A 14,540-nucleotide genomic window follows, 5' to 3' on the forward strand; every position below is an offset into this window, starting at 1 on the left:
CTGATCTTATTGAGCCAATCAGAGGGCTCCCAGCCTAAACCCTGGCACCCAATCACAGAAAGGAACACTGGCTAGCCCCCCTGTATAATAAGGAGGGCTGCCATGATGAGACATATTGTCCCGGCTTGCTGAATGCTCACTGAGAGAAAACATTTTTAAAGCAATTTAAAGGCCACTTACGTTTTTTCTATCCAGATATCCGATTCCACCCGGATACGCCGGATACTGAGGTCAGATATCCGATCCGGATCTGGATTGGAAAATGTTGAACTCGGATATCCGATCCGGATCTGGGTATCCGGATCCGGATCAATTCGGATTTTGAAAAGGGGTATACGAGCACCCCTGCCGTGCAAGACCATGCCCCCCAGCTCCTGATCCATGCCACCCCTCCTTCCCCCATCCCCCCCCCTACTTATTCCCCTCAGAAATTTGAGAAAATATGGGCTTTATGCGTAGATACCGCTGGTCTTGCTGATTATGACCTTGTGAGAGATATAATATTTGGAAATGTAAATGTAATCTAAGCTCTATATATTATGTGACGATCACTATATATACAGTAATTGATTCTGAATCTATATATTTTGATTGATTTAATAATTGATGTCAGACTTTACTTTACAGAATGTTGGAAAGGTTAGGAGGCGCACTGCTACACTGCATATTCTGTCATATGTTCCTTTTTGTTGAATAAACACTATTTTAATAAAAGAAAGAAAAGGGTGAGCAGTAGTGAATGCAGTGTGTTGGAAACACAGTTCACCCATTGTGTATGAGGTGTCAGCGCTATGATGGTCTCTTATCCCCTTTTTTGAGGTCTAATGTCACGAATAAGGACTACAAATAGAGGATTGATGAGTGATCCATTAAGCGTATGTTGCTGTGTGTTGGCCAGGGCAGCCTAGGTAGAAGGTAAGTGTGCCACCTTGTACAACCACAGCACCTTGTGACAAGGGTGACCCTATGAGTGTGTTTCCCCCACAGAGGAACCTATCCCAGGGTGGTGGCCCCCGTATTCAGCAATCCTTACAGACTATGCTATGATTATGTGTTCCTTTGTTTTTTTTGGTTCCTCTCCTGTGATCCCGTTCCTGTGTGCCTGGCTGAGGAGCGGATCTGGTTTCAGGGATAACCCTTGGGACTCATCAGGCTTTGAAGGGACTAGTATACTCTCTGGCAGTGCCCTCATAAATGGACTATATTGTGTTTAGGTAAAGTGTGCGTGTGACCTTGAGGAGCAGCAGGCCTTCATCACATATGGGCAATTAAATAAAGGGGCAGCATATGAGATATACACTTTGCTTAGATCTATGAAATTGATGACTGAGTATTATCTGTACAAAACTTGCCTCACGTATACATATCAAAATCCTCATACATTTACTTTATTGTCCTGCATGCATAACATATTACAAGTTTAACTCTCTTCGTTGTACCATGTCTGATCTGCATTGGAAATCTGATTTTATAGCTGACAGAACATCCAGTGGCATAGGGACCACCATAGCAGCTGCTATGGAGCCTGTTGCCAAGGGGGACCCAAACTCAGTGAAAAGGGATAAAGAGATCCACCATGGGAGCCCTGAAGTGCAGAGGGGTGAGCAGAGTGAAGGGAGAAGTAATTTCCCTCTCCGCACTGCACCAATGATCCACCTTCCTTCTAGACATCCCGTCCCATTGGCTCCAGCATCATCTCTCATCACGTGAGTCTCCAGCACACACCGGTGTATTACATGAAGAAAGACGCCACTGGAGCCATAGATGTGGTGCTCATGGAGGAGTCTGAAGAGATGAGTCACTTCTCTTTCCCACTCCGCTCACCACTCTGCGTGGGAGCTGCATCTTGCTACCTAATACGGTCACCTGTGGCTACCAATGCTGGGGAGCACCTCTTGCTATCTATTTTGGGAGGCTGCCTCAGGCTATTTATACTGGGGGCATCTCTGGTAACCTGTACTAGGGACTACTTATGGCTCCCTATCCCTAATACTGGAGGACACCTCTTGCTACCAAACACAAAAGCTACCTCATACTACCGGTGTGTGTGTGTGCACTGTGTGTGTGTGTGTGTGTACTGTGTGTGTGTGTGTACTGTGTGTGGGGTGTGTGTGTGTGTGTGTGTATGTGTGTGTGTACTGTGTGTGTGTGTGTGTGTGTACTGTGTGTGTGTGTGTGTGTTTGTGTGTGTGTGTGTGTGTGTGTGTGTGTGTGTGTGGGTGTGTGGGTGTGTGTACTGTGTGTGTGTGTGTGCTGTGTGTGTGTGTGTGTGTGTGTGTGTGTGTGTGTGTGTGTGTGTGTGTGTGTGTGCGCATACTGTGTGTGTGTGTACTGTGTGTGTGTGTGTGTGTGTGTACTGTGCGTGTGTGTGTACTGTGTGTGGGGTGTGTGTGTGTGTGTGTACTGTGTGTGTGGTGTGTGTGTGTGTGTGTGTACTGTGTGTGTGTACTGTGTGTGTGTGTGTGTGTGTGTACTGTGTGTGTGTGTGTGTGTGTGTGTACTGTGTGTGTGTGTGTGTGTGTGTGTGTGTGTGTATACTGTGTGTGTGTGTGTGTGTACTGTGTGTGTGTGTGTGTGTGTGTATACTGTGTGTGTGTATGTGTGTGTGTATACTGTGTGTGTGTGTGTGTGTGTGTGTGTGTGTGTGTGTGTGTGTGTGTGTGTGTGTGTGTGTGTGTGTGTGTGTGTGTGTGTGTGTGTGTGTGTGTGTGTGTGTGTGTGTGTGTGTGTGCGAGCGCATGTCAGCTGGAACAATGGCTACATTACATATTTATGCGGGTATTCAACACATACAATATAGTAGCAATAATGATAACAATTATAACAACAACTCACCACTTCTGCTACTCTGTACTTTCTGGATGCACGTTTTATTGAGTACAGTAACCTCAGGGCATCAGCCAGAACGTATACTGCAAGACATGTATAGAAGGGCTTTCTCAATAATATTTTAGAGTAAGCCGACCTAATATGATGTACTTCTGAGCAATTCAATCCAGAAATGTGAAACTTTTGTCCAAAGATTGCATTTTTACGTATATTTGAAGAAAGACAAGAAAAAGTCAGTAGCCAGAGGTCTTCCCGTATTGGGTCAAGTGGATGGATGGTTGAGAGGACTTCTCTAATAAAAGCTGTTACTTTGGAAAACATAGGTTCAGGCCACACAAAAATTAAACTGCAGTTAAGTAACCTAGCTGGAAACTGGATCACACCAATTGCATTTCTCCATGACTCATGAAGAATCAAGGTGATGTTTGTGTTGATATTTTCCAACCCATCTAAAAAATAATATGTAAACAGTGAGTAAATGCCACATATTACTACAACTTTAGCTGTCTTTTTCTTAAGAACTTCAACACAATGTACATGAGTCTTGAAGTCAACTTTCAAACTAATCATATACTCAATGCAGATCCCATGTTGGGTCATCATCTTGCTCAGTCCTTGTAACTCCATCTCACTAATGTTATCACTTGGTGCCACCAGTCCAACCCAGTTCCATCCAAAGTGTAGCAGACAGTTTATGATAGCTGCATAACGGATCCGATCATCTTTTAAAAGACGGTATAAAGTTGGATACATTTTTCTATTGCTCAGGAGGGAGTCAGTGGTTTGATAATTAATCTGCGAAAAGAAAATATGTTTTTATCAAAATACCAAAATTAAGTGAAGAATCTTCAGAAATCAGGGCACTGGATCCAAAATACTATGAATTTACTCTTGCAAAATATGGGTGCAAGTGCCCCAGCAGGAAACCTCAGAGACCAACGACCCTTCCCTGCTCGTGGCAATTTATGTTAGAATATGTTGTGGTTCCCTCTTTACCAAGGTGTGTAACCTGTTTTGACTCTAGTTCCCTACCCAACTGAAAGGAATCCACCAGACACTGACTTAATTGAGAATATTAAGAATTTAGTTGTAACCGAAACAAGTGGTAAGTATGCAACCCAAGAAATTAATTCACAACATATCCATTTCTTTCACACTACATACAGTATATCAACTTTATCTTCTTTTCTTTACAGCCGGTGCACCGGTAAAGCTGGAGAAGAAAGTTCAAGTTAAATTTCTCTTACAAGTAAAGGCTATACACTTGTTGCATCCTATTTTACAATCATTAACTATCATTCACTTCATATATACCATGGTATTATACCCTTTTCAGTGGTAGACTTGGATAGGGATAGGTCTATCTATGAGCCTATTTGGCTCCACCTGTCTGCCATATCCAGTACAACAACACAAATGCCAGAAACAGTGATGCTCATCCGAGCTAGGATATCCGAGATACTCGGATATCCTAGCTCTTTTTTCACTATTCGAGCTCGAATACCGAGCTCGAATAGTATTAGCTATCCGGGCTGTGGTATCCGAGCACACTCGGATAGCAATCAGCTATCCGGAGATATCCTAGCTATCCGAGCTCGGATAGCGTCATCCACTCGGATAGCGTCACGTCAGATGTCACCTCGAGTCCTCACAAGCGAATCAGAGGGCTCCCAGCCCTCTGATTGCAGCCAATCACAGAGGGGGAGCCTGGCTAAGCCTCCCTCTATAAATAGCGGGCGCCATGTTGTCTCACTCGTCCTGCTTGTAAGTTACTGACTGACTGTACTGAGAGAGACTGCTCCAGTGCTTTTTGTCTGTGCAAGTGCATATATTGTTCAATACACTAAGCGTTTTTACACTCCAACACTTGATATTCACCTGTATTGCTTTGTATTGTAGATAGATTGTATTTTAAGCAGTTTAGTTTGTGTGATTAGGGACTAGGGAGGGAGACTGTCACTGGTGCTGCTGCAGCTGCAGCAGCTAGGCCCTGTGCCTAGGCAAGGCAGCCTGCCCTGCTCTGTGCTCTAGTCTCTAGTTACCTGTTCTCTCACCTGTCCTACTCTACTGTACTACTTCTGTGTTAGATAGACTATTGTACTATTTTGTAGTTAGCAAGGCCCAGCTTTACTGCTATACCTGTCCTGTATCTGCTCTCTGTAATCTAGTCACACCTGTTCTATTGTTTAGCTAGATTCTTCCATTGTTTAGTTAGTACTGTAGTGTACTCTAGTCTGTGTATAGGGACCGTCCGTCACCGCGTTACCTAGGGTCTTTGTGTGCGCAGTGCATGTCTGCGCTGTCCGCACCCTCTCGTTAGTGCTACACCCGTCCTATTGTTTATATTACTTGTATTGTGTATTTGCTGACTTGTACTGTAGTCTGTGTATAGGGACACCGTCAGTCAGCGCCAGCTAGGGTCTTTGTGTGCGCACTGCGCACTCTCTCGTTAGCGCTACACCGATCTCTGCTGTAGAGTACACCTGTCCGTCACCTCACACACCCACCACCACCACCAGTCCCACCCTATTAAAGTACTCCACTTGTCCCACCCGCCTATACATGACTTTTTTTTTCATTTGTATAATATTAAAAATATACGATGTCTGGCACTGGCAGCCGCGGTTTGGGCAGGGGCAGCAAGAGCATCGGCAAGAGAGGAGGTCGTGGGCATGGCAGCCGCACCACCACCACCACCATGCGCAGTTCTGCGTCTGCACCAGTGGCTATTCCGCCATTGGCCACTGGCCGTGGACGCCTTGGCCGCCCAACAGCTGGGAGTCACGCTGCAGAGACACAGCAGCAGCAGCAGCGTGTGGCGCAGCTGTTCCTCCCACCGCCAGGTCGTAGCCGTCCTATTGAGGAGAAGGACGCAGACTCTGTGGTGGAACTGATGGTGGATGAGCAGGCCACCATTAGCTCTGGAACCGAGTCCTCCACCCCCGCCACCACTCCTGTTCGCAAGAGCAGCAGCAGCCGCCCAGCACTGCCTGGGGAGGAGGAGGAGGAGTGTAGTTCTCCAGCCCCAGTGGGCAACACCAGCACCCTGTCACTCAGCACCTTCTTATCCCCAAGCACAGCGGGGCTATGGAGTGCTGTTGCGGCAGAATTGGCAATGGAGGAGGAAAAAATGCTGATGGGCACTTTGGGGGATGATGCTTTGGACAGTCAGACAGTGGTGACTGTCCCTCAGCCCATGCATGCAGAAGGGGAGTTTGTGGGGTCATCCCAGCAGGACATGTTTGCGGAGGGGGAGGATGATGATGACAGGGTGAAGGACAGAGACTGGGTGGCCGATCCTGGGGATGTCATCAGCTCTGAGGAGGAGGAGGATGCGCCTGCGGGCCTTGCTAGAAGGATCAGCATCGCAGGCATAGGCAGGATCAGAAGTGGGCGTGGTATGCAGGCCACACAGGGTGCTGATCCGGAGGCGGAGAGTTCTGCCAGTGCCACCAGCCGCACCAAGAAACCCCCCCCCTCAACCACCACAGGGAGACCAGCGGCAGCAGCACCTTCCAGCCGAAGGGGCAACTTCACCTCCCCAATTTGGAGTTTTTTTCACCCTGCCATATGTGGAGTGCAAGTATGCCACCTGCAACCAGTGCCGCCAGCAGCTCAGCAGAAGGAAGGAGCCCTCTGCGTACGGCACCACCTCTTTGGTGAACCATCTGGCAGGGAAACACTTACATGAGCATGAGGAGTTCATGAAGTTGAAAGAAGCTGGCAGTGGCAGACCCGCCACCACTGCGAAGCCGTCGGCAGCAGCCACCCGCCCTCCTCCACCTCCTCCAGCAGCACCACCAGGAGTGCGTCAGAAACGCACTGCTCCTCCTCCCTCTGCAACTCCTGCCGCCGACACTGAGGCCTGTTCTGGCAGCCAGTCCTCAGTGGCCTCCTCTGCTCCCTCCAGTGATTCTCGTCCCAGCAAAAGGCGTCGCCAGACCCTGCTCAGCGACACCTTCCAGGGGGTGGTCAGGGTTCTGCCTCCCAGCATCCGTCGCGTGTGTCAGCTGAACGGCTTGCTGGCATGTGCTCCCAACTCCTGTTTTATTCCCTTGTGCAGGAGGGGATCGACAGGCGTGCGCTCCTGATGTGTGCAGCCCCCGATTGGCCAATCTCCAGACGACATTATTTTACACGCGTGGCCATGTCTACACTTCACCGCTCTGTGATGGCCAATGTCGGGAGAGGACTGGATCACGCGGTGGGTCAACGGGTCCTTGTCACCATGGACTCATGGAGCAGCCAGTTTGGGACAGGCCGCTATCTGTCCTTCACCGCGCATTGGGTCAGCTTGGTGGAAGGGGGTGAGGAGGGGGGAGCAGCATCGGGCACTGTCAGAGCAGCAGCACCAACAACGCAATGGGTGGTGCCACCATGCAGGGTCAGTGGAATTGCAGCAGGTTCCTCTGATCCGCTTCCATCCTCCGGCACACCAGCCCAAACCCCCCGCCTCAGCAGCAGCGTGAATCCCCGCCACTGCCAAGCGCTGCTGGAATTGGTCAGCCTGGGGAAGACCAAACTGACGGCGAACCATGTCCTGGCCAAACTCCAAGAGCAGGAGAGGAATTGGCTGACCCCCAGAGGCCTCAGAGTCGGAGAGGTGGTGTCCGACAATGGGGCAAACCTGGTTGCTGCAATCAGAAGGGGAGACCTGACCCACATCCCCTGCCTGGCGCACGTCCTGAACCTGGTAGTCCAAAAGTTCCTGCGGACCTACCAGGGGAAGGACCGACTCCTTGAGGCAGCAAGGAAGGTTGTGCGTCATTTCCGGCACTCGCCTGCAGCCGTAGCGAGCCTGGAAGAGGTGCAGAAGGAGCTGCACCTGCCACAGCACCGGCTCATGATCGATGTTCCAACTCACTGGAACTTCACCCTGGCGATGTTGGAGCATCTGGTTGAACAGAGGCAGGCTGTCAGCCAGTACGTTGCACGAGCAACAGTTGCCTCCATCACTGCAACTGGGTGTGCCGCCACCAACCTCCCGTCCATCATCTCCACAGAGGACTGGGGGCACATGCAGCAGGTGTGCTCAGTCCTGGCACCCTTCCTGCAGGCCACCAACATGGTAAGCAGGGACCATGCAATGGTGTGCGAGTGGGTCCCCTTGGTGTGTGTGCTGGACAGGGCCCTGTATGCACTGCTGGAAAAGGGAGTGGCAGCCTTGGACCAGCAGGAGCTGCAGGCAGCTTCACAGGCCACCTCTGAGGAGGAGGGCTTGGAGTTGGTGGAGGTCCCTGACCTTGCTACTGATGAGGGGGAGCAGCAGAGCGCAGCTGGACTGGTGCGGGGGTGGAGAGAGGATGAGGTGGAGGTGGCAGAGGAAGAGGAGGACAGCACTGTTGGCTCTGGGGCTGCCGATTATGTGCCAGCAGATGTGGCCAGACTCTTCCCAATGGCAGCGCACATGATGAGGTGCCTGCGCAAGGACCCAAGGGTCATCCAGATGAAAAAGAGGGAGGACATCTGGATCTGTATGATGCTGGACCCACGTCTGAAGGGGAAGCTCAGCCAGTTCCTGCCTGCAGGAGGAGACCGTGCGCAACAAATGAGGGATTTGCAGCTGTCCCTTGTTGAGCGCTTGGAGGAAGCCTTCCCTCAGCCATCCACCCCCACTGTCCAGCCAGCACAGAGGCAGCAGCAGGTGCCTGCATCCACCAGCAGCACGCGCACGTGCACCACAGACCTGCTGTCTCTGACCAACGAGCTCTACATGAGTGTAGAGCTGCCAAGGACTAGAGAGGAGGTGCCTGCAGCAGCATCCTTCTCCAGTCACAGACAGCGCTTGACCCGCATGGTGGCTGACTACATGGGGTCCTTCAGCGGGCTTGACAGCGTTGCCCCTGTTGATCCCATGGAGTATTGGGTCAAGCACCTGCCGATCTGGAGCGAGCTTGCGCAGTACGCCCTGGAAGTGCTCTCCTGCCCCAATTCCAGTGTACTGTCAGAGCGTTGCTTCAGTGCAGCCGGTGGAGTCGTCACTGAGAAGCGATTTCGTCTGTCTCGCAAGTCTGTGGACAGACTGACGTTTCTCAAAATGAACCAGGTTTGGGTGGAAGGCGAATTCCTGGCCCCTGTTGTCGGCAAGAGGGGGACATGAAGTGGCGCACACACATTACACCTGCTGCTGCTGTATTTCTTCCTGCTGTCTGTGTCTCCACTGCCAGGGAACACATTACAAGGTGCTGTTGCCCATGCGCCACCAGCTATTTACGCTCAAAAATAGCTACCTGCATTATTTTGAAAAAAAAATTAAATTATTTTAGAGGTGTCCGGGTTTAAAACTGTGCTGTCCCAATTGTGTATTGGACATAATGTGGGCTTCACGACCGCTGTCTGGAACCTCATGGTGTTTATTTACGGCCCCGGAACCACCGCTAGGACCCAGGGCCTTTTATGTCTCGCAGTCTGCTCTCCTGCCTGCTGCCTGCTGCCTGCCAGTCTGCCACACACTAAAGCTCCTCACGCTGCCTGCTGTTGTATTTCCTCCTGCTGTCTGTGTCTCCACTGCCAGGGAACACATTACAAAGTGCTGCTGCCCATGCGCCACCAGCTATTATGCTCAAAAATAGCTGCATCAATTTGAAAAAAATAAATTGTAATTAATTTAGAGGTGTCCGGGTTGAAAACTGTGCTGTCCCAATTGTGTATTGGACACAATGTGGGCTTCATGACCGCTGTCTGGAACCTCATGGTGTTTATTTATGTCCCTGGAACCACCGCTAGGACCCAGGGCCTATTATGTCTTGCTGCCTGCCCTCCTGCCTGCTGCCTGCTGCCAGTCTGCCACACACTCATCCTCCTCACGCTGCCTGCTGCTGTATTTCCTCCTGCTGTCTGTATGTTTCCACTGCCAGGGAACACATAACAAGGTGCTGCTGCCCATGCGCCATCAGCTATTACGCTTAAAAATAGCTGCCTGCATTATTTTGAAAAAAATAAAAATAAATTAATTTAGAGGTGTCCGGGTTGAAAACTGCTGTCCCAATTGTGTATTGGACACAATGTGGGCTTCACAACCGCTGTCGTTTAAGGCCCTGGTACCACCGCTAGGAACCAGGGCCTATTATGTCTCGCTGCCTGCCCTCCTGCCTGCTGCCTGCTTCCAGTCTGCCACACACTCATCCTCCTCACGCTGCCTGCTGCTGTATTTCCTCCTGCTGTCTGTATCTTTCCACTGCCAGGGAACACATTACAAGGTGCTGCTGCCCATGCGCCACCAGCTATTACGCTCAAAAATAGCTGCATCAATTTGAATTTTTTTTTTTTTGTAATTTAGAGGTGTCCGGGTTGAAAACTGTGCTGTCCCAATTGTGCATTGGACACAATGTGGGCTTCACGACCGCTGTCTGGAACCTCATGCTGTTTATTTACGGCCCTGGTACCACCGCTAGGAACCAGGGCCTATTATGTCAGTCACATCACACCGCCTGACACACACTACTCCTCCTCCTGTAGCTGCATTGAGCTTCTGCTGTCTGTGTGCTGCTACCACTGCCAGGGAGAACAGAAGAAGAACCATTTTCTGCTGCCACCCACTCTCCTACCAGCTATTACCACACTACAACTTGCAACTACTTCCTCCTCCTGCTGATGTCTGTGTTTTACCACCGCCAGGGTACACAGAAAAAGGTGCTGTGGCTTGCAATGTGCCACTACCTAATACGCCATCAACACAAATATAACTATGGTGTTTTTAAAATAAAATATTTCCACAAATGAAGTAAAAAAAATATTACAAAAGAAAGGAAAACCAAGACAGATAATATAATGATAGAGAAGAAGAGGAAGAAGAAGAAGAAGATATAGAAGAAGAAGATATAGAAGAAGAAGATATAGAAGAAGATATAGAAGAAGAAGATATAGAAGAAGAAGACGATGAAGAAGAAGATATAGAAGACGAAAGAAGATATATAATAATAATAATAATAATAATAAGAAGAAGAAGAAGAAGAAGAAGAAGAAGAAGAAGAAGAAGAAGAAGAAGAAGAAGAAGAAGAAGAAGAAGAAGTAGTAGAAAGAGAAGAAGAAGAAGAAGAAGAAGAAGAAGAAGAAGAAGAAGAAGAAGAAGATATAGAAGAAGAAGAAGAAGAAGAAGAAGAAGATATAGAAGAAGAGGAAGAGGAAGATACAAGAAGTAGAAGATGAAGAAGATTTGAGTAGAAGAAGATATAAAAGAAGCAGAAAAAGAAGAAGATATAGAAGAAGAAGAAGATATAGAAGAAGAAGAAGAAGAAGATGAAGACGACGTAAATGAAGACTTCCAACAACCATTTTGGACACACCTTCTCATGCAAACACTTTTCATGAAGTTAATTTACTATTTTTGATACCTTTTTTATAACTACTACATCACCACATAATCACTTGATGTTTTTCTTCATAAAAAAGGTGGTTTCATGCATCATTGACCTCCAATACAAGTTTTAAAAGCTATTTAAGGCCAGCTCGAATATTTTACTCGAATACAGACTCGGATAGTGACGTCGGATATCCGAGGTCGAATCAGATATTCGATTAACTCGAATATCGAACTTCGAGTGAATTCGGATAGTTTTTACTATCCGAATTCGACCAAACTCGAATAGGATAATGAGGTATCTGATCAACACTAGCCAGAAACATAAACAAAAACACCTTGTCCCCTGAAAGGGGCTAAAGGTGCCTTGGACACCCTTTTTACCTGTTTCACATTTTGTTGCCCTTCTGAGATCCCAGTCTCACCTAAAAGAACACAAGAACAACATAGATGTGTTGAGAGGATTATCTACAGTGACCCCTTCTAGTGTATTTCGAAGTTGTTAAGCAGTTCTCCACTTACCAGATGTTTTCTAGAGTATGGCCATAATTCCAAAAAGTAATACCCCTTTTTAAAATTCGAGTTTGGTCGAATTCGAATAGTAAATTATTCGAGGTCAGTCGAATATTCGAGTCGAATAATTTTTACTATTCGATTCGACCTCGGACTTCGAGCTCACTATTTGAGTCGGTATTCGAGCTAACTATTCGAGCTGACTATTCGAATTGGCCTTAAATAGCTTCCCAACACTTGTTTTGAGGGTTAATGATGCAAGAAACATATTTTTTTCCAAGTGACAACAGCAAGTGATTATGTGGGGATGTTCCTTTAAAAAAAAAAAAAGGTGAAAAGAGAAGTTGTGTCCAGAATTTTGTTCAGTACTGTATATACTTCTTCTTCTTCTTCTTCTTTATCTTCTATATCTTCTTCTTCTTCTTCTATATCTTCTTCTTCTTCTTCATCTTCTTCTTCTTCTTCTTCATCTTCTTCATCTTCATCTTCTTCATCTTCATCTTCTTCATCTTCTTCATCTTCATCTTCTTCTTCATCTTCATCTTCATCTTCTTCATCTTCTTCTTCATCTTCTTCATCTTCATCTTCTTCATCTTCTTCTTCTTCTTCTTCTTCATCTTCTTCTTCATCTTCTTCATCTTCTTCTTCATCTTCATCTTCATCTTCTTCATCTTCATCTTCTTCATCTTCTTCTTCTTCTTCTTCTTCTTCTTCTTCATCTTCTTCTTCATCTTCTTCATCTTCTTCTTCATCTTCTTCATCTTCATCTTCTTCATCTTCTTCATCTTCATCTTCTTCATCTTCTTCTTCATCTTCTTCATCTTCTTCATATTCATCTTCTTCATCTTCTTCTTCATCTTCTTCATCTTCATCTTCTTCATCTTCTTCTTCTTCTTCTTCTTCTTCTTCTTCTTCATCTTCTTCTTCATCTTCTTCATCTTCTTCTTCATCTTCTTCATCTTCATCTTCTTCATCTTCATCTTCATCTTCATCTTCTTCATCTTCTTCTTCATCTTCTTCTTCTTCTTCTTCTTCTTCTTCTTCTTCTTCATCTTCTTCTTCATCTTCTTCATCTTCTTCTTCATCTTCTTCATCTTCATCTTCATCTTCATCTTCTTCATCTTCTTCTTCATCTTCATCTTCTTCATCTTCTTCTTCATCTTCTTCATCTTCATCTTCTTCATCTTCTTCTTCTTCTTCTTCTTCTTCTTCATCTTCTTCTTCATCTTCTTCATCTTCTTCTTCATCTTCTTCTTCATCTTCTTCATCTTCTTCTTCATCTTCTTCATCTTCTTCTTCATCTTCTTCATCTTCTTCTTCTTCTTCATCTTCTTCTATATCGTCTTCTTCGTCACTTATTTCTCTTTTCATTTTTTTTTTTTAAAGAAATGCAGCTATTTTTGAGCGTAACAACAAATAGCTGGTGGCGCACGCATGTTGGAAGCGCCATTGTATGTGCTCCCTGGCAGTGGAAACACACAGACAGCAGGAGGTAAATTTAGCAGCAGGAGGAGGAGGATGAGTGTGTGGCAGCATGCAGTCAATGAGGCAGGCAGCGTGACATAATAGCCCTGGTACCTAGCGGTGATACCATGGCTGTAAATAAACACAACAGGAGGTCCCAGACAGCGGTCGTGCAGCCCACATTGTGTCCAATACACAACTGGGACAACACAGTTTTCAACCCGGGCACCTCAGAAAAATTAAACCTTTTTTTGTAATGGTTTTGTAGTTTTGGTTTTACAACCAATTACACAGATATATAGCTATTTTTTGACGTAATAGCTGGTGGCAGAGTGGCAGCAGAAGGTAAATCTGTGTACCCTGGCGGTGGGAAACACAGACAGACAGCAGCAGCAGCAGGAGGAGGAATGGAGGAGAGTAATTATGTGAGCAGCTATTGTTTGATGTAATAGCTGGTGGCAGTGTGGCAGCAGAAGGTAATTCTGTGTACCCTGGCAGTGGGAAACACAGACAGACAGCAGCAGCAGGAGGAATGGAGGAGTAGTGTGAGTGTGGCAGCAGGTAGGCAGCGTGACATAATAGCCCTGGTACCTAGCGGTGATACCAGGGCCGTAAATAAACACAACAGGAGGTCCCAGACAGCGGTCGTGCAGCCCACATTGTGTCCAATACACAACTGGGACAACACAGTTTTCAACCCGGGCACCTCAGAAAAATTAAACCTTTTTTTTTTTTTAATGGTTTTTTGGTTTTTGGTTTTACAACCAATTTAGCTATTTTTGGACGTAATAGCTGGTGGCAGAGTGGCAGCAGAAGAAGGTAATTCTGTGTACCCTGGCAGTGGGAAACACAGACAGACAGCAGCAGCAGGAGGAGGAATGGAGGAGTAGGCGAGCAGCTATTGTTTGACGTAATAGCTGGTGGCAGAGTGGCAGCAGAAGGTAAATCATCTGTGTACCCTGGCAGTGGGAAACACAGACAGACAGCAGCAGCAGCAGCAGGAGGAGGTATGGAGGAGCAGTGTGAGTGTGGCAGCAGGTAGGCAGCGTGACATAATAGCCCTGGTACCTAGCGGTGATACCAGGGCCGTAAATAAACACAACAGGAGGTCCCAGACAGCGGTCGTGCAGCCCACATTGTGTCCAATACACAACTGGGACAACACAGTTTTCAACCCGGGCACCTCAGAAAAATTAAACCTTTTTTTGTAATGGTTTTGTAGTTTTGGTTTTACAACCAATTACACAGATATATAGCTATTTTTTGACGTAATAGCTGGTGGCAGAGTGGCAGCAGAAGGTAAATCTGTGTACCCTGGCGGTGGGAAACACAGACAGACAGCAGCAGCAGCAGGAGGAGGAATGGAGGAGAGTAATTATGTGAGCAGCTATTGTTTGACGTAATAGCTGGTGGCAGTGTGGCAGCAGAAGGTAAT

General features: G+C 47.1%; 1 protein-coding gene across 1 annotated transcript in view; it reads right to left on the bottom strand.

Moving 5' to 3' along the window:
* LOC137532846 (vomeronasal type-2 receptor 26-like) overlaps window positions 1–14,540 on the bottom strand; it is a 64,206-nt gene that overhangs the window by 19,420 nt on the left and 30,246 nt on the right. The window contains exon 3 of the mRNA XM_068254198.1: window positions 3,367–3,624. Coding sequence (XP_068110299.1) covers window positions 3,367–3,624 — 258 coding nt within the window. The remainder of the gene's footprint in view (window positions 1–3,366; window positions 3,625–14,540) is intronic.

Source organism: Hyperolius riggenbachi, chromosome 1 (assembly GCF_040937935.1).
Source record: "Hyperolius riggenbachi isolate aHypRig1 chromosome 1, aHypRig1.pri, whole genome shotgun sequence".
NCBI classification, from domain to species: Eukaryota; Metazoa; Chordata; class Amphibia; order Anura; family Hyperoliidae; genus Hyperolius; species Hyperolius riggenbachi.